The sequence below is a fragment of the Acipenser ruthenus genome, chromosome 8, assembly GCF_902713425.1.
Source record: "Acipenser ruthenus chromosome 8, fAciRut3.2 maternal haplotype, whole genome shotgun sequence".
Taxonomy (NCBI): Eukaryota; Metazoa; Chordata; class Actinopteri; order Acipenseriformes; family Acipenseridae; genus Acipenser; species Acipenser ruthenus.
In genome coordinates, this window is record NC_081196.1 from 5,218,697 (window position 1) to 5,242,482 (window position 23,786).

At 37.0% G+C, this 23,786-nt stretch overlaps 4 protein-coding genes across 30 annotated transcripts in view; 3 read left to right on the plus strand and 1 right to left on the minus strand.

The window, feature by feature from the left end:
* Nucleotides 1–5,860, plus strand: part of LOC117405532 (synaptotagmin-like protein 2) — a 39,760-nt gene extending 33,900 nt beyond the window's left edge. For 5 of the 6 annotated variants that reach the window (XM_059028227.1, XM_059028229.1, XM_059028230.1 and 2 more), the window contains 8 exons: nucleotides 157–270; nucleotides 1,447–1,616; nucleotides 1,726–1,828; nucleotides 2,185–2,346; nucleotides 2,971–3,049; nucleotides 3,457–3,556; nucleotides 4,300–4,505; nucleotides 5,200–5,860. In XM_059028227.1, coding sequence (XP_058884210.1) covers nucleotides 157–270; nucleotides 1,447–1,616; nucleotides 1,726–1,828; nucleotides 2,185–2,346; nucleotides 2,971–3,049; nucleotides 3,457–3,556; nucleotides 4,300–4,505; nucleotides 5,200–5,336 — 1,071 coding nt within the window. In that variant the 3' untranslated portion in view covers nucleotides 5,337–5,860. The remainder of the gene's footprint in view (nucleotides 1–156; nucleotides 271–1,446; nucleotides 1,617–1,725; nucleotides 1,829–2,184; nucleotides 2,347–2,970; nucleotides 3,050–3,456; nucleotides 3,557–4,299; nucleotides 4,506–5,199) is intronic. The other variant, XM_059028231.1, reaches the window with a different exon arrangement.
* A 2,866-nt stretch (nucleotides 5,861–8,726) lies between these two features.
* Nucleotides 8,727–15,177, plus strand: LOC117407063 (CREB/ATF bZIP transcription factor-like). Of its 3 annotated transcripts, none has more exons than XM_034011643.3 (4): nucleotides 8,727–8,850; nucleotides 9,278–10,222; nucleotides 10,448–10,520; nucleotides 11,245–12,125. In XM_034011643.3, the coding sequence occupies exons 2-4, from the start codon at nucleotides 9,354–9,356 to the stop codon at nucleotides 11,311–11,313; spliced, it is 1,011 nt and encodes a 336-aa protein (XP_033867534.3). In that variant the 5' UTR covers nucleotides 8,727–8,850; nucleotides 9,278–9,353; the 3' UTR covers nucleotides 11,314–12,125. The 3 variants fall into 3 exon arrangements, with proteins under 3 accessions (XP_033867534.3, XP_033867532.3, XP_033867533.3); XM_034011642.3 differs by adding an exon at nucleotides 12,315–15,177 and having other exon boundaries at nucleotides 8,734–10,222; nucleotides 11,245–11,316; XM_034011641.3 differs by having other exon boundaries at nucleotides 8,733–10,222.
* Nucleotides 15,178–15,390: 213 nt separating this feature from the next.
* Nucleotides 15,391–19,239, minus strand: LOC117972957 (transmembrane protein 126A-like). The gene is made up of 5 exons (XM_059028262.1): nucleotides 19,104–19,239; nucleotides 18,027–18,157; nucleotides 17,391–17,584; nucleotides 16,653–16,767; nucleotides 15,391–15,914 (listed from the first exon to the last, which is right to left on the minus strand). Exons 2-5 carry the CDS (start codon nucleotides 18,146–18,148, stop codon nucleotides 15,716–15,718), a joined length of 630 nt encoding a protein of 209 aa, XP_058884245.1. The 5' UTR covers nucleotides 18,149–18,157; nucleotides 19,104–19,239; the 3' UTR covers nucleotides 15,391–15,715.
* Nucleotides 19,240–19,333: 94 nt separating this feature from the next.
* Nucleotides 19,334–23,786, plus strand: part of LOC117406103 (disks large homolog 2) — a 243,615-nt gene continuing 239,162 nt past the window's right edge. For 10 of the 20 annotated variants that reach the window (XM_059028236.1, XM_059028238.1, XM_059028243.1 and 7 more), the window contains exons 1-2: nucleotides 20,086–20,900; nucleotides 23,348–23,479. In XM_059028236.1, coding sequence (XP_058884219.1) covers nucleotides 20,882–20,900; nucleotides 23,348–23,479 — 151 coding nt within the window. In that variant the 5' untranslated portion in view covers nucleotides 20,086–20,881. Of the gene's footprint in view, nucleotides 19,423–19,532; nucleotides 20,901–23,347; nucleotides 23,480–23,786 lie in introns of those variants that run through there. The other 10 variants (XM_059028234.1, XM_059028237.1, XM_059028235.1 and 7 more) reach the window with 6 other exon arrangements.

The window sequence follows — 23,786 nt, forward strand, 5'->3', positions numbered from 1 at the left end:
TGATATCTTGGACATTGTAATTCATTTTTCTCCTGATATGATATTAATATATTAAGTGGCACATCTAACCTGTCGTGCAGTTCTCCATTAGCTGAGCAATGGCTGAACCCCTGTCTCTTACACAGCTGTTCTTATTGTTTGTATGCTGTCTTGTAGAGCGATGGGACTGACTCAACCTCAGAAAGCAGTTTCCACATTGGCAGACACAAGAAGACCGCCAGCTCTCTAACCAATCTTAGCAACTCCTCTGGCATGGCATCAATGTCCTCTGTATGTTGACCAAACAACCCAAAGCTCCTTCTAACAACACCCAGGCATAGCTTTTTAATTGTGTCTAACCTTGCTTTTGTTTTATTAATGTAGACCATGAACAGACAGTGTTGATGTTTTATTCTAATCCGAATTATACTTTTATATATTTGGCTAGACTGATACTGACCAGTAATTTGCCTCTTTTAGCATGGTTAGCAGGAAGCTTCATCCTGCCTTTGCTTGTTTATTTCTCCTTGCTCTGCTCTTGTCTGAACATGTCAAGTAACGGACCAGTGTATGTACAGTATATGTAACTGTCATTCGGTTAAACCTTCCGTTTGACCAAATGACTATATACTAGATACAAAATATCGATCTGGTCTGAGCCCTGACATTTTCGTAGCTTGTTTAAGTGCCTGGCTTGACAAAGTGACGGTAACTTCTGTACTTTTACGCAACTTTCGCACAATTTTCTTTTTGTGAATTAGAAATATACTGTACAAAAAACTCACAATGTTATCTGAAGAGACTCTACCTGCATTAACATTATTTATTTATGCCGGGGACGGGAATTAGAAGCATTGTATTTTGCAGATCTGGGTCTGCTTCTTGCATTGAGTAGAAACATGATAATAATCAACCTGCATATTTCGTTAGATCCTAATCTGCAGAGCTGTTTGTGTCTAATAAATACGTTTCTAATACAACAGTATGTGCAGAATGTAATGTTTTTTTTTAATTGTAAGATCCACACACTGCAGTTGAGGTTGTGGTATGTTTTTTAATTTGGGTTCAGTATCTTTCTTTGCGGCTGTTCTGTAAAAAGGATACAATAAGACTTGTCTATTGAGAGTCACCCCATTAGAAAGTAAATCGCTCCAAAGGTCAGTTAAATGTTTGCTGTTTACTGTCACCCTTACATCTTTATAAAATTGCAGTTGTTTTAAGCTTAGCTGGTTGGACTTTTCACCTCAGCTGCTCTCTGTTCATTATGTATTCTGTACGAACATTGTAAAGCATGAAGGGGCCAGTAAAATAAAGGGGCACTGGAGTTATTTAGTCATTGCTGTTGGTATGTGTGCTGTTATGAGATCCCACATCCATAGGTAAACGTATTCTCATAAACCACTCCATGCATATTGTACAGCTCTTTTATGTGTTATTCTTTTCCCGATTTTCCCTAAAATGCAAAAGGTCAGCAGTAGCGTCATGAGTATCTACAGTGGAGATTTCGGGAACGTGGACGTCAAAGGGAACATTCAGTTCACCATCGATTACGTGAGCCAGTTGAAGGAGTTCCATATCTTTGTGGTCCAGTGCAAAGACCTGGCAGAGGCAGATGTAAAGAAACACCACTCTCACCCGTAAGCGCTGGCCTCTCCTATTCTACGTGTTCCAATACATCAGCAACAACAGCTTAAACGCAACGCTTTGAAATATATATATATATATATTTTTTTTTGAATTTTCCAGGTACGTTAAAAGTTACCTGCTCCCCGACAAAGCTAAAATGGGCAAAAGGAAGACAGCGGTGAAAAAGAAGACTTTGAACCCAACCTACAATGAGATACTGAGGGTGAGTCGGGGGGAGTTCAGGGGAAGGGGGTGCATTGAGGAAAAAAAGACTGATTTCTTCAAGTCTTTGTAAAAGTTTATCTTGGCGTAGAATAGTATTATCAATTTAGAATTGTTTTATCAATGCATAGCAAAAGGACATTATCCCTAGCCATGTGTGGGCACGGTAGTTGCTGGGAAACTTGTTAAAGCGAGTTAAGACATTAACATAAAAAACACCATACTGTGAGTTACACATTTTTGAAAACATTGAGGTCCTTACTGATTACATACAAACTCCTCTGGCTCTTCTAATAAGAATTATTTATTTCCAGTGGGGTGGCTAACATTGTACTTACTTTGGTTACCCCCCTGCAGTACAAAATTGACAAGGAGACCCTCATGACCCAAACACTCAACTTGTCCGTTTGGCACAATGACACTTTTGGACGCAACAGCTTCCTGGGTGAGGTGGACGTGGACTTGTCGACATGGGACTGGGACAACAAGCAGATGAACTGGTTCCCTCTTAAACCAAGGGTATGATTCAGAGTGCAGGCTTCTGTCACAATGACAATGAACAGGCCTAACAATGTCCTAAAATAACTATTATTATTATTATTATTATTATTATTATTATTATTATTATTTATTATTATTTGTTTATTTAGCAGACGCCTTTATACAAGGCGACTTACAGAGACTAGGGTGTGTGAACTATGCATTAGCTGCAGAGTCACTTACAATTACGTCTCGCCCGAAAGACGGAGCACAAGGAGGTTAAGTGACTTGCTCAGGGATTTGAACCGGAGACCTCCTGGTTACAAGCCCCTTTCTTTAACCACTGGACCACACAGTCTCCTACATTAGTTAAGATACATCTGATATTTCACAGCCAAAAAAAAATCCACAATGCTTGAATGGGCAACTTTGAGTAGTTAAAGTCCATTTGTCAAGCGACTATCAAGAGGTCAAGTCAAATCAACACGATCCCCCAGCGATCTCAAATAAAGTCACGCACAGATTAGAAGAGAACGTTTTCGGTATTTTATTAGGTAACAGTTATAGCAACTGAGCTGTTACAAATATTCATGTTTTTGAAATAATTCTATGATCAAAGTTTGATCCTGTGTTCATTTGAATTATTCATGTTTCCCGATACAGGCTCCCTCAGGCAGCCAAAACCTGGAGCACAGAGGGGAGATGAGAATAGCCCTCCGCTTCGTCCCGCAGGTCTCCCAAAGTGAGCAACTTCAGTGAAATGAAAAGCAACGGCGTTACAGCAACATATCGCAAGAAAAAATACAAATCCTGCATATTTTTAAAACATAATAGTCATAATAAAACATAATATAAGTTTGTAACAAAACAGCTTTTTGTGTTTTAGCTTCACTCTTTAGAAGCAACAACAGCACCACAGAATGTACAGAGCGGCCCAGTGTAGTACAACTGTATTTGAAAATGTGCTCTACAGAACAACCTTTTGAATCTGTTCAGCTGAATCTTAAATAGCCCATAACTTAATTTAACATTGTTGGTAGGTTTACAGACCTCACTTACATTACCTGTGAAACCTGGCCTATGGACTTAGAATATACATTTTCACATATTTACTATGATTTATTTTAACACTGGTGTCTTGTTGTCCAGGTAAAAAGAAGCCCAACACAGGGGAGGTACACATCTGGGTGAAGGACTGCAAGGGCTTGCCAGCGCTGAGGGCAAGTGGCCTTGACCCCTTCGTAAAATGGTAAACTGGACTTCACTCATATATTGAATAGAGAGTGGCAGTGTGCTGTGGCCCTTATTTTTGCCAGGACTGCCACTGTAGAAATGATGTATCTCTGTTCCCCTTCCTCATTGTGCCACAGGAGTCTGTTTTGATGAGTTAAATGCAGTTCTGTGTGTTTGAAATTTGTCTTGGTGGATGTTAAAGGAACCAAGACAGTCTAGAACAGTTTCAAGAACATTTAAATGGAGTATATAAATACCAAAGATTACCCATTAGATGAATGATTTAGCCATACAAGCGTTTATTTTGAACACCTAGGGGTGGATACATATTGTTTTAACTGATATGAACAGGAATAAGGGAGTGGCCACAATGTTTAATCAATGAGACATGCCCTACATTACTGTAAGAAGGCAGTTGTATTATATACACTGAAACACAAAATGTTAAAATGTAAGTCCTCTGAGGTCTTAAAAGCTTGTCATGTCATTATTTTTTAGTTAGTCCAATATCACCTTTCCATCTCTTTGTGTATAATGTAATTAACTCATGAATCTACTTTTTGTATAAAACATTCATTTTCAAAAACAAAAAACACAAAAAAACAAAAAAATACCTAAAGTTAAGACTTGCGAATAAGATCAAAGCGGCTGATATCTTGAGCTTTACATCTCTCTCTCTCTCTCTCTCTCTCTCTCTCACTCTCTCTCTCTCTCTCTCTCTCTCTCTCTCTCTCTCTCTCTCTCTCTCTCTTGCTCCAGTTCGGTGCTTCCAGACACCAGCAGGAAGAGCCGTCAGAAGACGAGGATTTTGAAGAAGACGTCGAATCCCCTGTTCAACCATACCATGGTGTATGATGGGTTCCGGCCTGAGGACCTCAAAGAGGCCTGTGTTGAGTTGACAGTGTGGGACCATGACAGGCTGGTCAACCATTTCCTGGGAGGACTGAGGCTTGGCCTTGGAACAGGTATGGGATTTGTATTGCACTGTTGGGCTTCATATCTGTATGCGATTGTTATAATAAAGCGTAATCATTTGCAAGCACACATTGGCTTTATGTGCTGTGTTAGGCAAACACCTTTCTAGTCCAGCCTTCTTCCTGTGTGGGTTTAAAAATGGTAATGTTTTGGCAAAACAGAGTGCACAGCTCTGGCCAAAAGTTTTGCATCACCCTGTAGAATTAACTTAATTTTGCTTCATAAAGTCAAATGAAACCTGCTGAATAATGTTACCTTAACATATTGAATTACATACCGCTTTGTAGTTTTCCATATACTTAATGAAAAACTGACAACAATTAAAAAATGTGACATTTTGAAATCTAACATGAAATACTGCGCTACTGTTATGGCTTCTGCAATATCATTATATATATATTTTTATTACATTATGTTAAATAAAAAATATATATTATGTTCATATATATATATATATATATATATATATATATATATATATATATATATTTTTTTTTTTTAATGATGCCTCAATCCTACTATTCTAGGTGATGCAAAACTTTTGGCCATAGCTGTACGTGTTAAAAAAAAGAGATGAACATGTAACACTTAACGTGGGTGCAAGTCTTGAATAAAAGGGCAAACATAAAGCTTGGTGTTGATACCCACAGTATTTGAGCTCCTAATCTGTAGCTACGTTTCCAGGTAAAAGTTACGGGACGGCAGTAGATTGGATGGACTCGATTGCAGATGAAGCAATGCTGTGGGAGCGAATGATGGACTTTCCGAACGAATGGGTGGAAGACGTGTTGCCTCTGAGAATGTTAATGATGGCAAAATAAACAGAAGGACAATTAATGATTGTATTGTTGAACAACGGCACAGGAAGACTTGTATCTGTCATTACACTGAAAATGTTTTTTTTTTTTTTTTAAAAAGAGAATCTAAATTGTGCTTGGAACAAATTATGTATTGTGTGCAATTCAAAATGTCTAAATTTGAAGCTATAAATCTTAGCAGTAAGTGGGTTTTAACAAAAGAGACATTGCTGTAATCTCTATTTGTATGCAATTTTAAATGATGCATCAAGACAGGATATGGTTTTAAAACTGGACACAGGTTTTACAAGTTCATAATGTTTACTTGACTTGTAGATAATGGCTTTTTAATTTTCTTTTTAAAGTAAACATGTCTGGCAGGTAACTCCTGTGACAGTTCTATGTTTTTTTTTTCCTTATTATTTTTGGGTAGTATACAGTGGATTTATTATCGGGGATATAAAACCAATACAGTACAAGGATTATTTTACAGGAGTAATATTTTAACTGACAAATATACCTAAAAATAAAGTTTCACAGAACTTTAACTTCTTCAAGTGTACAAAAGGTTATTTTCTCAATATACTTATATACTTATATGTCTCAATATGTATATACAGATCTTAACTGATGGTTACTGGGCTCAGAAAGATGTTTCCTTGAAGGTAACTGGATTTTGCTTTTCACCGAAATTATAATCTATCTGGGAATCTCTTTTTAGTGAAGGTACCAAAACTACACACTTATGCCAGAGGTCAAGCTTTTGGGGTTTTCCTCCAGCCAATGAAGAGCATACTTTTACAGCTTTAACCCTCAACACAGTTTGTTCATCCAGTCTTTCTAAAGTGGAATAGTCCAGTTGTCTAAACTCACCTATAAAAAGCACAGCAGCTTCAGCACCATATTTTCACAATAAAACCCACAAGATAAATTGATAGTTTTTAACCTTCTATGAAGCATGCACTTTTATCAAGCAGCTGTATTTTGCCAACCATCACTTGAACTTTAAATGAATTCCAATGGGTTGTGAATGTTATTCTGTAATAAAGCATCCCTGAGCTTGTATGAGTTTGAAAACCTGCTGCCACTGCACCTACTGCTGCTGATAACTAACCATATAAACTGGCAGCTTCATATTTCCAGTCTTGTGGAAACCCTGCAGGCACAACACCACCCTTCACTTCATTTCCCTAAAAAGACACTACTTAATTAGTTATAGTGGAACTGTGTATAATAATATGAACATCTGAAGAAATCTCTATATAAATATACTAATAAACTAAAATGAAACAAATCTACTGCCCTGCGTGCATCGTCATGAGTGAGTTTTTTTTTTATTGATTTTCCATTATGCATTATCATTTCCTTTCTTTTGCCAAAAATTGAGACCGAAGTGGAGTGAAATGAGTGAGGCTTGGCTTGTTTGCATTGCAAGAGCAAGCCTGTTGCACTTTGCACATGCTATGGGAAGCTGCTTGTCATGAATGAACTGTCTCTGGTAGCTCAGTTGAGTAATCACGTGAGTCTACTCGGAATTATAATGCAGCCCAGGCAGCACTTTAGAGAAGCCAGCGTTGGACCAACTTCTTAATGTAATGTACATTTATGCAGATTAAGTTTCCAGATGTTTCTATCAACACATATCCTGTTGGTATTGTTGCCACTTGTTGTAATGGTGAATTTGATATTGATAATTAACAAACAAAAGCACATCACAGCCCCATTCGAATAATTAACATACACAATGTGCATAATTTGCTCTTTTTTATGCTACCAGTGTGGTTTCTTTGCAATGAAATGGTGTATCGGTATGCCCAAGATAAGTTAATTAAGATCTGTTCTTCCCCAAATCAAAACTATTTTAACTCTATAGGGTCCACCCAATGTTAAATATCCCACTGGTGAGCAGTGGAAAGGAATATCCACTAGAAACTGTCCTCAGGGCTTTATATGCTTCTAGGGCATTTGCCAAGCACTCCACCCTTTCACTTCCCAAGCTCGGCATCTCTCCGACATCAACCCACCCTGAACCTAGCCCAACCACAACCCTAACCTTAAGCAACTCCAGCGCTAAAACCTAACCCTAACCCTAACCCTTAAGTATCATCTGTTGCCCTGAAGACAGTTTCTAGTGGATATTCCTTTGTGCTGGCTCTTTAACTCTTTTTACTGAGGCACTGTGAGAGACAGCCTTGTGTCATTAGAAAGAGGAGTCAATGGGTGTGTTGACGGAGATCATTCTGCGCAGATTCTGTGTAGAATCTGACCAGTTTAGCCAATGATCTTCTAAGAATGGCCTCTGTGAACGCACCCATTAGCTAAATTGGTCAGATTCTGCACAGAATCTGCGCAGAATGATCTCTGTGTACGCACCCTAAGCTTTCAAACGAGGTCATTGTGTATTTCCGGTATATGACCATATTAGGAGATAGGGTTGAACGCGAGTGTTTTGGAGTGTTGCTGTAGACCTACCTCGGTGCAGTAAACAAACATTTTCACACAAAATCTTTACAAAATAAGAGAAATGGCGACATCGAAGGCACAAGGACCTATTTTCCGAGTTGGTGTGTTTGTGGATCAGATGCACGAGACAAGCGCTGTTAGGGGTATGTAGCCCTGGTAGCAATTGCTGGTCATTCAAGCTAAAGTGACCAGCCAGCCCAATCTTGTGCCACATGATCACGGTGCCTGGGACAAATATTTTGAATGTTTTTTTTTTTTTTTGTCCTTTTTGTTTTCTTTTGCGCATTTTCAACGAATCGGTTTTTTTTGCTTGCTTTTGTATATATGGCCATAATTCCCTTATTTATTATCCAGTTTGTTCAATTTTTTCCCCATGTTCGCTAGATGTTGAAGTTTCATTGTACACAGTCAGATTTGAGCATGCTAAAATATTGTTTTACAAACAATAAATAATGTTTTATTTCTAAAAAGCGTCTCTCTTTCTGTGTTTTTCGTTATCTGTATTTAACAGGGTGAGTTTCTGACTATTTCACTTTTTTTATTTTATGAAAGCCTCGTGTGTGCACATTCATTTCATGTATGGCATGTACCGGTAACCTTTACAGTTTAAGAGTTACAGGCACACATCTAAAAAACAGACGAAAATGGCTCGGACGCTAAGGGTTAATAAACGCTGTTGTAACCTGAGCCCCGTCCCATAACAACCCGCGGTAAACTACACTTCCCATAGTCCTTTTCGGAGGTATCACATATAATTATATATATATATATATATATATATATATATATATATATATATATATATATATATATATATATATATATATATATATATATAGCTGTTATTGATCTTTTTTAGAAAAGTGGTATTACATTTAAAAAACTTTTTCTCCGAACAAATCATTATCGATCGTGAAACTACGCGGGATTACATAATTTAATCCGGGTCATCGCCGCCATTTCCTTACATTTCCACAGTGTTTAAGTAGGGAGAACATCACATCAGCAATCTGGCGTTTGTCTGAAGGGAGATGGTACAAAAGACAGTTTAACACTGCTAGAACCTGCCGAAGAGGTAAAGATTGTAATACATTTGTACTTTTTAACTAAGAGACTCTTAATTGAATGAAACAACGGTGATTTTTTGATGTAAATCTACACGGACTACATTGTGCTTTGTCATTGCCATCCACATACTTCACCGATTCTGGCCATACAAATAACTCGTACTACTGCTATTTGTGAATTGCATTCTGCATGAGGACTAAGTAGTACACGATGACTTTAGTGAAGGATTTAAGCGAATTTTCATCTTTTAAATAACTGAGCACGTACTAATAGGAAGGCCTGTGATAGGCCTTATGCTTCCGCACCCGCAGGCTATTTTTGAGCTACACAATGCGTCACAGCCAGCGCATAAGAAACTCTAAATTGAACAATACAAATAATAATGTTTTGGATGAAGACATCAAAGTTGGTTTGATTGATGATTTATTTTCCAGCTCTTTCCCCAAAATATGCCCGGAACAAGGAAGGACGGAAACTAAAACGGAAGAACTGCAACAAAAACATTGTGAGATGATAACCAGAAAAAGAAAGCGGACCGAAGAAGCTATACATCTTGAAACCACATCTTCCAAACCTGCTTCTAAAAATACGGTATGTGACGCCTTTGAAGTGTCTGAAAATACCACTCGGGTTAACCAACAACAGCAGTTCTCCCATGTGACGAGTGAGGAGCTGTCGGGACTGGAACTTTCGGATTTGTTCGACATTGAAGATTTTAACTGGGAACTGGATAAAGACCCCAGTTCTCCGCTTCTCGAAGTTGGTCTGGACGGGTTTCCACATCATGCCCCTGATGACACAACAACGCAGCTGGATTCTGACCTGAGCTCGTTTGGGTCGCTGCAAAACCTAATGAACTCTGAAGGTGGCGCAACCGATGCTCAATATCGGTTCCAAAATCAACAGAGAAGTGGGCAAAAAACTCAGCAATCTACAGTGGATCTACCAGGGAGGAGCAACCGCAACGCTATTGCTGCCAGAGTGAATCGTTTGAAAAAGAAAGAGTACGTAAACGGATTGGAAAATAAAGTCACCAGTTTGGCGACGGAGAATAAGGAGCTGAAAGAAGAGAATAAACAACTAAGCAAGAGGTTGGGTGAGCTGGAAGACGAGACGAGGTACCTCAGGGCTGTCCTGGCTAACGAAAGCACGTTAGCCCAGCTTTTAAGCAGACTCGCCGGTGGGAATGGGATGAAGCTGTCTACCTCGCTTTTCAAGGAACCCAAAGAGAACGACCACGATTACGCGCTTCCCGGGAAAAAGGTGAAGTTGGAGGAAAAGGAAACGTCCGGAGGGGTTTGTCTTCACGTCGATAACAATATCGTCTCTGTGGAATTCTGCTCTAAATGTGCAGAAAGCGCAAACTCGTCGCATAAAATGTAGGGTCAAGTACTATTCACTTTTTCTTTCTTTATCCAAACCTGAAAATGAACTTGAAAAAAAAAATAGCAAAAATATGTGAACTATTGGTGGACAGATCACAAAACATTGTAATTTGACTATTTGATCTGGTCTTCCATGTTAAAACATGTAATGAGTATCCCTTCTTGAGCATGCTGTTATAACAATGCTTCATTACACGTTACTGCTAAACCTGTTGACAGTTTTTTTCTAGGTGACTGTCTTGCCATGCTGTGTTGGTGGGGGTTACAGAACAGCCATGCACCTGACTCCATGGTAAGGATCAATTAATGGAAGATAATGCTCATGGAAAACTGCTCCGAGCTAATAAAACTTTCCACCTAGACTATATGTTAGATTTTTTTGTTTTGTTTTAGGACTGATGTGGTCATACACTAAAGTGTGAACAAATAAGTACCTGCTTGTTAAGTACCTCCGGGTCAGAAATTATCAGTTTCCTTCTAGCATCCCGATGGGCTAGTATGTACAGATATATTAGGAGTTTAAAATTAGATATAATGCAAGTGCATTTTATTTTGAGAGCTTGCATACATTGAGCTGTGTAATACAGTGTTAGTCTGGGGCTATTGGGCACTGCTAATTTCAGTCCCTGCATACAATTTATGTAAATATTGGAAAGATACCCTAAAGTTATTTTGGTTAATTGTTATTTTTGGAAAACCGTAATTTGTAACCAAGCTATAGGTTAATCATATGTAAATAAATGGTGTAAATGTTAAGATATGGTGGGGTTTCACAAAGAGATTCTTTGACTCTAAATTTGGTATTCTGCATTTAATTTGCTTATATATTATTGACACTAGTAAAGTACATAGGCTGGTAAGATTTTAAAAAAGACATTTTTGAAGCAGTAAGAGTCTGCAGACATGCTGTTTAAACAGCAGTCTGTTATGGTTTGATAGATGCACTCTTTGTGAAACATCACTATGTTTACAAAGTACCGTTTCATTTAGCATCCTTGTTTTTCTTTATGCTAAAGTGGATACTGCTGTGGTGGAAGCTGAAGAAACGGGACCTGCTGCTGGCATCTTGTCCTGATTTTTATTAAAAGGTAGTATAAGATGGATTGTAAGTTTTCACAGCTTTTGCTGGCATAACCAGGCTTATAGTTATTGGGGGCAACATTGGAAAAGTAAGCAGCTTCAGTCACCTTACAGAAGAGTGCTTTAAAGAAAGACACACACCCTGGATTATTTTATTTAAGTGGTATAGGGGCATGCACTTCAGTCACATTCATAAGTTTATTTGTTAGTTAGAGATTGGAAATTAATGGAATTAGTTTTATGGTTCCTGAAGCAGGTTATTTAGTAGTTTTACTTAAAACCGGAACCCCTATTGGCCCCAAGTCTAAGAATATGGAGGTGTATCTTAAAGTATTTTTATTGCTCTATTCTAAGATACGATCTGTGGAAGATAACAAAGGTAAGAGGAGGAGGAATTGTTCAATAAGCACTTTGGTACCGGACTGCAAAGAATGCGTAGAACAGACCTTTACCCATTTTACTGTTTCACAGTTAGACTGGCCAATACCATTCTATGGATGATGCAGTGAAAACTAGTTGCTCCTAATAATCCCAATTGATAGCTGTAATGTTTAAAACAGTCCACCAGTTAGGCCAGTTATTAAATGTGTTTTTAGAGTCATTCAAATGGTATAGTATGCTTATTTAAATTTCAGATGGAATTTCATGCCAGCAAAAGCTGTATCCTTTTTTTTATTTTTTCCCCCCAAATTATGCTTGTATCAATCGGTTTTGTATATAAGTTGCATCTGATGTCAGTATTTCTGTTTCAAATTGAATTATTCCGGGAATCAATACAATATGTACGTTTCACAATAAAAGTAATTTTGGTAATGCATTTATTGGTTCCTAAGTTATTTAAACACCAAGTGAATTGAATTCATGTGTAGGAAGGAAATACAGGTGTTACTAATTTATGCATTTTTATCAGTTTCGTAAATCGGGTCTACAGTGTCCCTTTTTTATGCACAACAAATGTTTAAAGGCTTTGAATTAATGCTTATTTCTCTCTCTCTTTTTCAAACAGCAAGCATTCTCTGCAAAAAAAAGCTGTAGTCTATTCCCATCATTATGGATTAAATTGTGGTAAATGTCCATTTTATGTTTTATGCTACATCTACAGTTCTATAATGCATCTGTTTCGTCATACTGTACAGTTGTAGCTGTGAGCCGTCATGGGGGCGGGGAAGCATTGCTTTAGCGGCAGTATTGATTTTGAATTCAGGGACCACGACAGTTGTGTTTTTGTGGGTGTTTTACCAGGTCTATGCATTACATCTGCACTGATTTTCAGTGCACAAAGTGCTTAATATATAAACAACATTTTTTCCACCAAAAATGTAACTGTTAGACCCGGCTAGAGGTCCAATGTGAGTTTTTAGAGGCATGTTTTAAGCACAAGGCAGTAACAGTATCTTACTGAAAAACATACTCTTCCAGTCATCACTGAGTCTACTGAATAAAAATGATTGATTGACCCATCATAATCGTGGTCTGGCACAAGTGTAAAGGCAAATGCCATTCATCTGCAATTAACATCTAAGTTGAGGAAATGTTTTAACTGCTGAAAAAGATGAATGTGTCTACTGATTCACTTGATGTTGAGGGTCCTTCCTTGAACCATTTAATACCTGTCGGTGATGTTGGTATCTAGCAACGCATCTAATGTGCGGAGATATCTGCCAAAGTTGTCCTTCTGCAAAAGAGCAACCACATCTAACCTTTTTTTTTTTTTGTTTTTTTGTTTTTGTTTTTGTTTCCCAATACATATTTGTAAAGTTTCTTCAAACACACACAATTGACCTCATCAGGGGCTCTGCCCACTCTAGTTACTGTTGCTAGGTCTGACAAACTGCAAAATGACTCCAGACAAGGCTTCTGTACTTGACATCCCGTCGACTTTCTCTTATTGTCCGAATGCGAGACAGAAGGCAAGGCAGTATGTGTCATCTAGATACATTAAGTGTAAAGCTCAATACAATTAAAATTGAAGCTGTAGTTTACCGCTCAGTGGAAACATGAGACTCCACACAAAATAGTGTGTAGAGAGTTTGATTAAAAACGCGCAGTACAGTTATAAAGCAGCGTAAGAAATCTAACTTTTATAGAGTGATAAGTGAATAACATTTGAATTAATTGCCGTTGTGTTGTAATAATTTTAATGTTAGCTAAGGCATTGCTTTATTTGCTGCAAACGACAATGCTAAAAACAAAATATGTCCCCGATTCCAGGTTTAATCATTTCGTACTTCAAAAGCTTGCAACACATGTTAATGAATAAATACCAAAACAGATGTTACGTTATCTCGCCTAGCATACTGTGGTCAAAGTTAAATGTATGCATGTTCTATTGCGGATTCCAGTCGGTGTTGAAAATCAGCAAGTATAATAAAATACATATTTTACTAGATTTGAGAAGTGTAATTTAAACCATTATTGCCATAATAATAAAACAATCATTGTCGAGCAGAACTATGAATATAATCTCATTAATATTTAATTCGTAAACTTCTAGTCCTTCCTGCGCTTTCACGTGTATTACTGTGTCATCCCGATATAACTAAGTTTGTTCTTAGCGTATAGTGACATTAAGATCATATTTTCAGTATATTATTTTTAACATGTCAATCTACCTAAATGAAAGGGACACCAGGAATATGTGCCTTGATTTCTTGTTTTTGTACCCTATGAACTTTGGGGACTCGTAGTAATTTACATTTCTGTAAAGTTATAGACTTTAAAATAAATTAATATTTTTTGGATGTCTAATAAATACATATATTCTTACCTTGGTGCAGACAAATAAATGCTTAGTCCCATGAACTTTATTCACGTTCAGCTGGTCTTGAGGTCGGCTGCATAGCATAATCCAACGCTGGCATTTTTCTTTTTGTGACCTTGGTTTCGGAAAAGGGATGAACTTCACCCCTTGAATCCTCTCGGGATACCTTGTGTCGGAGTTGCAGGTACCCTAGGCACATCAGTAATTTAAGTGATAGTCTGACTGGCGTCTCAGTGTATTTCTATGGCACTTATTTGTTTGGTTGTTGGACCATGGAACAGATGTTCTTTGAGCTAGCGCTGTGATTGGTTGGGTGATGTCACCAGCGTAAGGTCAATTGGTGGGCAACATATATTTTTTACGGTAACCATCCATTCAGGGTATGTGAAGTAAGGATACCCGTAGGGGTCTAACTTGGGTTAATTTGACCCCTCTAGGCATTTGTACATTTCATACCTGTAAAGAAAAAAATGGTGTGTTCCCTGATCAGTTTTGCCAAAATGTGAATTTCTCTATTGACACACATAGTTATGTCCAAAAGATCGGCATCACCTAGTGTTTTAGGATTGAGAGAAAAAACAAATGTAGACCTTTTATTTAACATTATGTGATCAAAGACGCTACAAAATGATATCGCAAAATCTACCGGGAGCCATAATTACTAATTTTATTTATTTGAAATGCCAACATTTTCTATTTGTTTTTTGTCAAGTGTAGGGAAAACTACAAACCGTTATGTAGTTCAATATGTTAACATAACATTATTCAGCAGATTTGATTCGATTTTATGAAGCACAATTAGTTAAATCTGTAGGGTGATGCAAAACATTTGGCCATAGCTGTATGTAAACATTTCATGGGACCAATTTCATCCTTCCTCTGTATTGGTCTTCAAGGTTGACCCCATAGATTAAGTAAAGTCAGTATTTGAAAAGCCAACGCAAGTCAATTAGTTCTCAAGTACTACGCAGTGCACCATATAGTATCGTGAAATAAAGAAAACCCATATTTTACAGAATATTATGGGGGGCACATACTTTTCATATGAAAGGGATTTGTTATTGTTTCTTAGTATAGGTTATATAAGCAGCAGTAAAAACAGTACACCTGTTTTGCAAGACAGATGCAGCTGGGTAAGAGGTATTTGGCAAGATCTCAGCCAGTAACAAAAGACAAACATGATCATTTTAAAATACGGCAGAACTGTGAACCACTGAGAGTGATTGCAAACATCATAAAGGTAAGGGCAAGGTACAAACAAAGAACTATCCAAACAGGATTTATAGCTACATGTCTTGTAAGAGATCATAACTGACACAAATTTTTGATGGTAGAGAAGAAGTAGCTTTAATTAAGCAGCAGATTGAATATGCTGCCAAAACCTGCTTTGGAAACTACGATTCACTCAAAGTATTCACCTTATTACATTATCTGGTATTCTTGTAATGGTTTAATTTAATTGTAGAGAATGTAAACTGAACAAAACACAAATGCATATAAAACAAAATGCACATTTCTTTCAGCATTCATGAGTGTAATTAAAGATTTAGAATAGCTTTTTAATTTTAATATAGTAAGCAGACATGTTTCAAATTACAGATTTACCACAGAGTTTATATGAATTATGTGGCCTGCCATCCAACTGTTTAGTCCTTTAACACTTCTGTGTCAGATGTAGGGAGTTCAAGCATTTTCATGTAGATCCCATAATGCCGGGAGCTCAAGTATACTGCAAAGAGAGCCTGTAGTATGAATACAAAGCTCATTTTCCGCAGAACGGGTTGTGTGACTGAGATCCAGAAACGCATTACATTTCCCTTCTCTGGCATTGGAGCAGTGTTGTACCTGGATGAAAATAAATATAATTAACTAGTAAAAAATAAAACAGGTTCTTGTACACTGTTTTCTGTCATTTAGATCAAATTCATCACTGCTTTCAAACTTCTGTCTTTACCTAACAGATGTAATGGTCTTGGTGCAGAAACAAAGTCTTTTAAGAATCAAAGTAACTGTGGGTTAAACAACCAACTACTCAATTCAAAGCCAATCTACAGATAATGGTATCTTGACTGAAATTGTACATGAAGTAAGTTTAATAGAGCACCATCTATAACCATACTGTGCTGTGCAACAACAATGCTTTACAAATCAACTGACATTTACATATTTTAGGACAATTTTCACAACAGGCCAACTGTCTGTAAAGAAAAATATCATCCACTGCTGGTATAACCTAGACAATTTATTTATGTTCACTGCATTTTACATCTGATGCACTGTATCACTTTCTGTTGTTCAAATAGTTACAGTGCATCAAGCAGTTGGAGAAAGTACAGCCTTTCATTTGTAGAGGCCAGGGTACAACCTCAGAATCCTATTCATTACTGATGTAATTATATATAAGTGCTGGATTTGACTTTAAATGGCACTAGATTAAATCCAGTGTGATGTAAACATGATTACCAGTATATTTGCCAATACCTTAGTCACAAGTTTTTAGGACCCTTTGTGGTCTTTGTTAATTGAAACTACAGCACTATTTTTTTTTTATCAAATAATTTAGAACAATTATAGTGAACCCACCTTGTTGCAAGGCCTGCATTGACAGGTAAGGCTAGCAAGACTGGATAAAAGCCACCTATGACAGCACCAACCAGTCCACCTCTGACCATTGCACATGTAGGGCAGTTAAGGTCACCTACAAACGAGAGATAATTACTTAAAACATCACAATGAAATTATTTATTAACATGTGAAACAACACTTGCTTTACAGATGGAACACTGCATTAGGCTCTACTATTTTGGTCTAAAAATAATCATCAAAAAACGATTTACATTCATGTGAGATTTGCACACATGCTGCTCGACTTTCTAAATGATGCAATTATTTTGCCATTTAACATCTTAAAAGGAATCTTAATCAAGGTTTTAAAATCCATTTTAAACCATGATTTTGCAAAGACAACTACAAATAAAAAAAAAAAGTTGCAGACTCTTCCTGGTACCTAATTTAATTACTGAATGTACTTTATAACAATCTCACTCATATGGTCTGGCTGCAAACAGCCCATGTCGCAGAAAAAGTATCAGAATGCAGAATTCTACCTTGAACAAATGAAAAAAGAGTGGAGAACCAAAAGACTCATTAAAATGAAAGGGGAGGCAGTAATACTGGTAATAAAATGTTAGAAAATACTAATACAGTGTGAGCATTGGCTAGCTTCCAAAAAGATGTATTCTTATTTGGGGCACACGTTTATCTGTTGACAATTATTGAAAATGTAACCTAAAAAATTTGTAGGAACAGCTAAATACTAACCTGCAAGTAAAGGATTTGACACGGCAGCATTATACATTGCCACAGTCGTCAAAAACGGAAGAACTGCCATCGGTAAACTGGAGGTGAACCGGGCTTGAGTTACATTTAGTAACCGTCGAAAAAAACTGTTTGCTATCAGTCCTGAAAAAGCTCCATTTATTCCAAGGTAGATGGGCCCATACGCAAAGAATTTCCTAAAAAGCAAAACACTTTTAAAGCTCAAAACCTTACTACAGGAAGTGCAGTTTCAGTCTGCATCTCAATGAATTTAAAATTACAACATATAAAACTTATCCAGATAGACAGATAGATAGATAGATAGATAGATATCTATCTATATTATACATTTAACATATTTAAATACATGCCTGTGTTCTATTAATTCAAATCAGGGCCCTCCTCAATGGCATAACAACCTGTTATAATAAACGTATTTGCTTCTTACATTTCCTGGTGTAGATGTTTAAGAGCAATTCTTCAGAGAAACTTGAGTAATATAAACTGAATAATATGTTACAGCCTTATGTGCTCTCTATCTTACCGAAAAGCATCTGTCAGATATTTTTTAGCTCGATTCACCACTGCCCCCTTTAAACCGGCTTGCCTCTACCTACTGTAAATCAATACAAATCTTACCTTTCGGTTTCTGGAAGGCGTTCAAACTTTTTCAGAAGTAGTTCAGTAACCACTGATTTGGGTGGGATCTTGGAAACATCCACTGCCAGTGGCGGTTTTGTATAAGTGTTATTTTCTGACATCTTTGATTCCTGATTTATTTTATTGAATAAATAAAATAATAAATAAAACACAAAAAAATCCCAGGACAACTTGACAAACCTGCCTGATTTTCAGTGTTTTCACATGGCACTATCATTACTCTAGCAAACTGGTAAACATGCAGACACTGAAAGGGACAGGCTAAACAGTTATACGATGTATTCAGCAGCTGTGGCACTGCTTGCACATTTAATTTCGAAAGTTTTGTATGCGCATATGCTTGCATTAAAGATTGATTATATTAACAAGAAATTCTAAACCACAATGCACCATCCCATACAGTCCCAGTCATTACTTTTATTTTTAATAGTGGCTAAAAAAGTCACTATCGACTTCAATTTGTGATGCATACAATTATTACTCTGGCACACAGCAATCTACATGCCACCATATATTAGCAGTGAGATTCAAAATAAATAATAATAACAACAACAAAATAAAACTGCAATGTCACTATGCAGAATCTGAAACAAAACATGTGGCTTCTGAACATAAACACACTTTAGGGGCTTTTATTTGTGTACGTAATCATAAATCATACAAGCTGCATAATTTTACATAGAACAAGTGATGATGATGATGATGATGATGATGATAATAATAATAATAATCTCAGTTTCATCTAGGCTACCTGGAATTTGGAAGACAAAACTAAACTTGAAGTTAAACTTAGTGCTGGAAGGTGTTGCTGATTATATATATATATATATATATATATATATATATATATATATATATATATAAACCAAAACACATCACGTCACTGCGTGAGAGCTCAGTCTACCAAGTACTATTGACGCTATGCAAATTTCGTTTATGGCTACCCAGACCTGAATTTACTGTATGAACTAATGACCTTGTCAATTCCCTGGTTGCGCTGAGTATAACCTTTCGTAACTAATTAACAATGTTCTGACTCAAAATGCAGTTACTCACCTTACTGTAACAGTTAATGTACCGCTTTTCCCAGTGCTCTTCAGCACTGTTTTGGCTATAAAGAGGCGACCATCCGCTACTCAGATCCTGACGGGCGCAGCCATGTTAGACCATGTGACCAACCCCGTCAACTCCGAACTTGAATCCGAGTACCCGCCTTTGCGGTATTCCGATTGGTCAATCACTCTGTATGCTGCAGAAACCTCTTTAGATTGGCTTTTGAGTCGTCAGTCACCCCGGTTCAGTTGCTAAGGTGAGTCTGCTGCTGCTGCCTGCTCCAAGGAGGTGGCTGGCAAGTAACGTGGATGGGAATGCGAAAGTAAATACAGTTTTTTTTTGTTTTAAAAATAAAGATAATATGAAAGAAAAAGATTAAAATGTAAGATACAAAATTTAATTTAATTATTGCATTATATTACAGCAAACCTTTGTCTTTTCCGACAGGCGTCGCGTTGAGTCAAGTCTATTTTGACATAGAAATAGAGCAGAATGATATAGAAAATCCAGTTGTTCTGGAGACTTAATAACAATAATGTTTGCAAATGCTTGTGTTGATAATTTGAAGGTTGTACTTATATGGAGAATGTAACTTTAACTTTATGTAAAGTCAGTTCGAAAATACACTAAAAAACGTGAAACATATAGTGTTACCATGTTTGGTTACAGATTAAATAATAATAATAATAATAATAATAATAATAATAATAATAAAACACATTGCAGTGCTTCAGTCATGCGTGTACTACAAAGAAAAAATCGTTTGCTTAGTTGCGTCACTTTTATGCTGGATATATTTGTACTTTTTTCTGAATTAAAATACATTTAATTTGAATTTAATGTGTTTCATTATAATTGATATTTCGGGGTGATTACCTGTCTTAGAAACGAGTATTCAGTTAACTTTCTTTATTTAAATGTATAGTGAATACGTATTCTTAGTCGTTTATACTAAATATTAACGTTACAACATAAGTTTGTATTTTTGATAACAATGCATTTTTTTTAACAGAAAAGCACCCAGAATTTGGCAATTAACTTTATGAACAAGTAACTTAGGGCAACATTTCTGCGTCTTTAGTCAAAAATTGGATTCTAAGTACCCGCAGGAGACTTTTTTTCCCTGTTCATACTAGGAGCTGTAACGTTAATTACTGTATACTGTGCCTTTAACGTTTACTGTAACTGTGATTGGGTTCCTTTTATAAATCCTCCGCTCGTCAGATGGGAGGATCATTGACATCATGGCAGTGGGCTGTTCGCGATTACCTCGAAGAACAGTGATTGGAACCAGGGTATCATCATGTTGGACAATTTGGAGCAAGGAAAGTTTTTCATTTGAATTAAGCGGTGGGAAGTTAACAATGAGGTTACCTGAGGTCGTCTTGGAAAATAAAGACTGAATACAACGTTATGGGAGGCCCGATAAGACATTTACTGTAATGGAAGTACTAAAAATGAATTTGCTTCAAACAAAATAACAGTGGAGACTGTGAAGCTAACCACTGAATTTCTGTTATTTTTAAGGTCACATGTTGTGTTGCAACGTCAGCACAGAAACCGGAGCCGGTGCCCGTTGGTTCAAATCTGTTAATTCTGCTTCATGTGTTTCCTTCTGTGTGAGTGCACGTTTTGACATTGTGAAAAGTGGGGAAGAGTGCCTGAAAACCTTTTTTTTTATGTTGTGCTGAAAAGGGTCGGGTTTATTGTTTTATTCTAAGAACAACTCTTAAAGGAGTATCAGCTTTGAACAAAGTAGAAGCTCTGGAATAAAAGCAAGGATGCCAGTGAGAAAAAAAGGTGAGTTGTGTGCATTAGAAATTCAACAATATACCCATGTGGATGCTGCTTACTGTAGGTCTGCAGGCAGATTTGTGTCCCCTGTTGGCCTTGACTGTAGCACAAACTCATTCCTTCTGTTCCACTCCAAAATGATAAATAACACACCCAGAATAAACCTGCAGGTGTAGCCACTGTTTTTTTAAGACACGTTATATATTTTGTTCATACTTCTACTCTCAATCTTTTGTTCCTGCAATTCCCCACATATGGTTCCAGGTTAATAACATTTCTAAATTATTTTAATTTCTAATAAGAGATATTTAACACCAGCTACAACCACTCGAGGATTTAGCATATGTTTATATGTTCCTAAACGCTTATCTGACGAAGGTAGACACGATTAGCCATCTCCACAGGGATACGATTTCTGCTAACTATTATCCTGTGAAAGAAAGAGCTGAGTGGCAAAGCAGAGAGTTGTTTAATTTAGGGGAAGAAGTACCATCTGTTCTTTATTGATACATTAGCAATCAGAATAGAAAGCTCTAGATTCTTCATCCACATTGATCACTGTACCCCTATATGGCTCCCTGTACCAGTACCTTGTCTACAAACCTTTTTTTACATTTTATTTTTGAGCAATATTTTATTTTTTTTACTTGAAGGCACTTTTTGGATTTAGGCGACATTAGAGTACACGAAAGTACTGTTTGTTATAGCGCTCCAAATTGATGGTCATGTCAATTTTCTGTTGGTTTTGCATATTCACAGGTTTCACAGCTAAGATTACCACCACTATTTTGAGTTTGTTTTAGCTGTTGGCCAGGGGGAGAGATGTAGCCCTGTCATAAATAGAATCTGTGCTTGATGCCATTGAAACTGTATCAACAAGTTTTCCATCGTCTAGTCCAGTCAACAGGCTTCTTTTTGTGTAAAGTTTGTCATAAATATGTGTTTGTGTGTATGTGTGTGTGTGTGTGTGTGTGTGTGTATATATATATATATATATATATATATATATATAAAGGTCTTAACAGATAATGCCTATGTATGTATAGTTCTAAACGTGGATGCTGAAAAATATAAACATTACATGTATAATTGTAAATACTTATACAAATGTGTGAGTTATAAGAGCATCAAATCAATAAAAAAAAACCAATTTTATGAAATTGTTACATTTTTATATTTCATTTGGCACATTTTCTAGATTATTTCAGTTATTTCATTACCTTTCAGTAACCAGTATGAGAGAGTTTTTCCCTTTCTCACACACATACAGCTTTCTGCCATCCCTGCTTATTACTAACAGAATGATCTGCTGAGTCCTCTGGTCTGCACTACTCTTCTGTGACATCTCTCTCTGATACACGGCTCTTACCAATCCTGCCAAGTAGATTCTTGATCTCATTCCTAAGTACAGCTTTTTGCAGTCTAACAAAGTGCCACACCAGCCTTGATTCCTAAATTATGTAACAGATAGAACAGGTATTTTTTTAAAAAGATATATCTATATCTTTAAAAAGAAAAAAATGATAATCGCTACCAGTGGTTTAATCTTAAAAAGGCTTATGATCATTTTCTTGTTTTGTTGAAATATACCACACCCAGAGACCCAATAACAGTAGTACCCCTTTTTACTGACATTAATGATTCTAACTTTACATTTATTGTGTTTCCTAGCAAACAAGAGGTTGAGTTTAAGCACTGTATATGATGCAGCTAGTGCTCACAACACCAGCAACATTAAGCCACAAGTTATTCAATAAAATGTGAATAAGGATTGGAATGTCTCAGTGCCCAGCAGTATATAACATGTATCAATGCACTCTTTTCCACCCCACACACATCTATACACTATCTTCACTGAGCAGACTTTTACTTAGCCGATTTTGGAAATGTTGTGGTTTGGCTGCTACACTCGCAGGAGTTTTTGCTAAAAGGGCCTTTATAATAGGTGACCTGCGACTGAAGCACATAATGCATAACTGAGCACACTGCTTGAGTGGAAACAGATGTCACTTGTCCATTGTTGAAGGTTTCTGATTTAGGCTACTGTAGGACATCTGTTGCTTGTCTCAAAAAGTGGGACTTGTCTGCAGGGTGGATCCGCTATGACCCGATTGTGTTTTCCAGTGGTGCTTTTTCTACAGGCGTTGAAATCCCAGGAAAAAACATCTTGAGGGACACGTTGGTGTGTGTAATCACTGTGTGGAGGGGCTGCCCGAATCCGCATGCGTCCACTCTCATTCCCCTTGTGAAGTCATAGAGATCCTCGACTTGTTTTCCTATTGTTGTTACTGAATAGTTTCAAACAACTGAAACACAGCTTATATTGGTCTAGTGGATCACATGACACGTCAGGTAGCCACATACATTTTCTTTTGGCCAGTCAGTGTATGATGTGTTATTGTTGTATTATGGCACTTCTTTTCATAAAATCTTGTTTTGCTCCTGTTATTTAGACACAGTTCGGGCTTTAGTGCTGCTGGAAGACTATTGTACCAGACTAAGGAAACCTGAAGAACAACAGCTAAAAACTGCCATCCTGAGGGTGATGGGGATCTTCAAAAGCAGCTTGTTTCAAGCACTGCTAGGTAGGTAGAACTGTGCACCCAAGAACGAACTGATATGTGAATTTTATCATCTGGAAAATAGTCCAGGGCATGATATATAAAAATGTGAAACATCTTGCCAACAACAGCAAAGTTATAGGCCAAAAACGGACATGTTTGACCAGAGGATTGTGGAATTAGCTTTCGTGTATTCATGCACACCATTAAAGAAGAATGACAAATAAGAATTGACATATCTTTGGCTTTCTCTTTAGACTCCCTATTTTGTTGTTTCAGGATCATATTGATCAATAAGTGACATTATTGTTGGAAAATAAACATTGGAAAC

What these genes read in the sequence shown, in the direction of transcription:
- LOC117972957 (XM_059028262.1), bottom strand. Translation starts at nt 18,148, where the DNA reads ATGTCAGAAAATAACACTTATACAAAACCGCCACTGGCAGTGGATGTT. An exon ending in CGCCTTCCAGAAACCGAAAG is followed by an intron (nt 17,585 to 18,026) that starts GTAAGATTTGTA and finishes TTTGCTTTTTAG; the next exon opens with GAAATTCTTTGCGTATGGGC. An exon ending in GTCAAATCCTTTACTTGCAG is followed by an intron (nt 16,768 to 17,390) that starts GTTAGTATTTAG and finishes TCTCGTTTGTAG; the next exon opens with GTGACCTTAACTGCCCTACA.
- LOC117407063 (XM_034011641.3), top strand. Translation starts at nt 9,174, where the DNA reads ATGCGTCACAGCCAGCGCATAAGAAACTCTAAATTGAACAATACAAAT. An exon ending in GCAAACTCGTCGCATAAAAT is followed by an intron (nt 10,223 to 10,447) that starts GTAGGGTCAAGT and finishes ACCTGTTGACAG; the next exon opens with TTTTTTTCTAGGTGACTGTC. An exon ending in GCCATGCACCTGACTCCATG is followed by an intron (nt 10,521 to 11,244) that starts GTAAGGATCAAT and finishes TTTATGCTAAAG; the next exon opens with TGGATACTGCTGTGGTGGAA.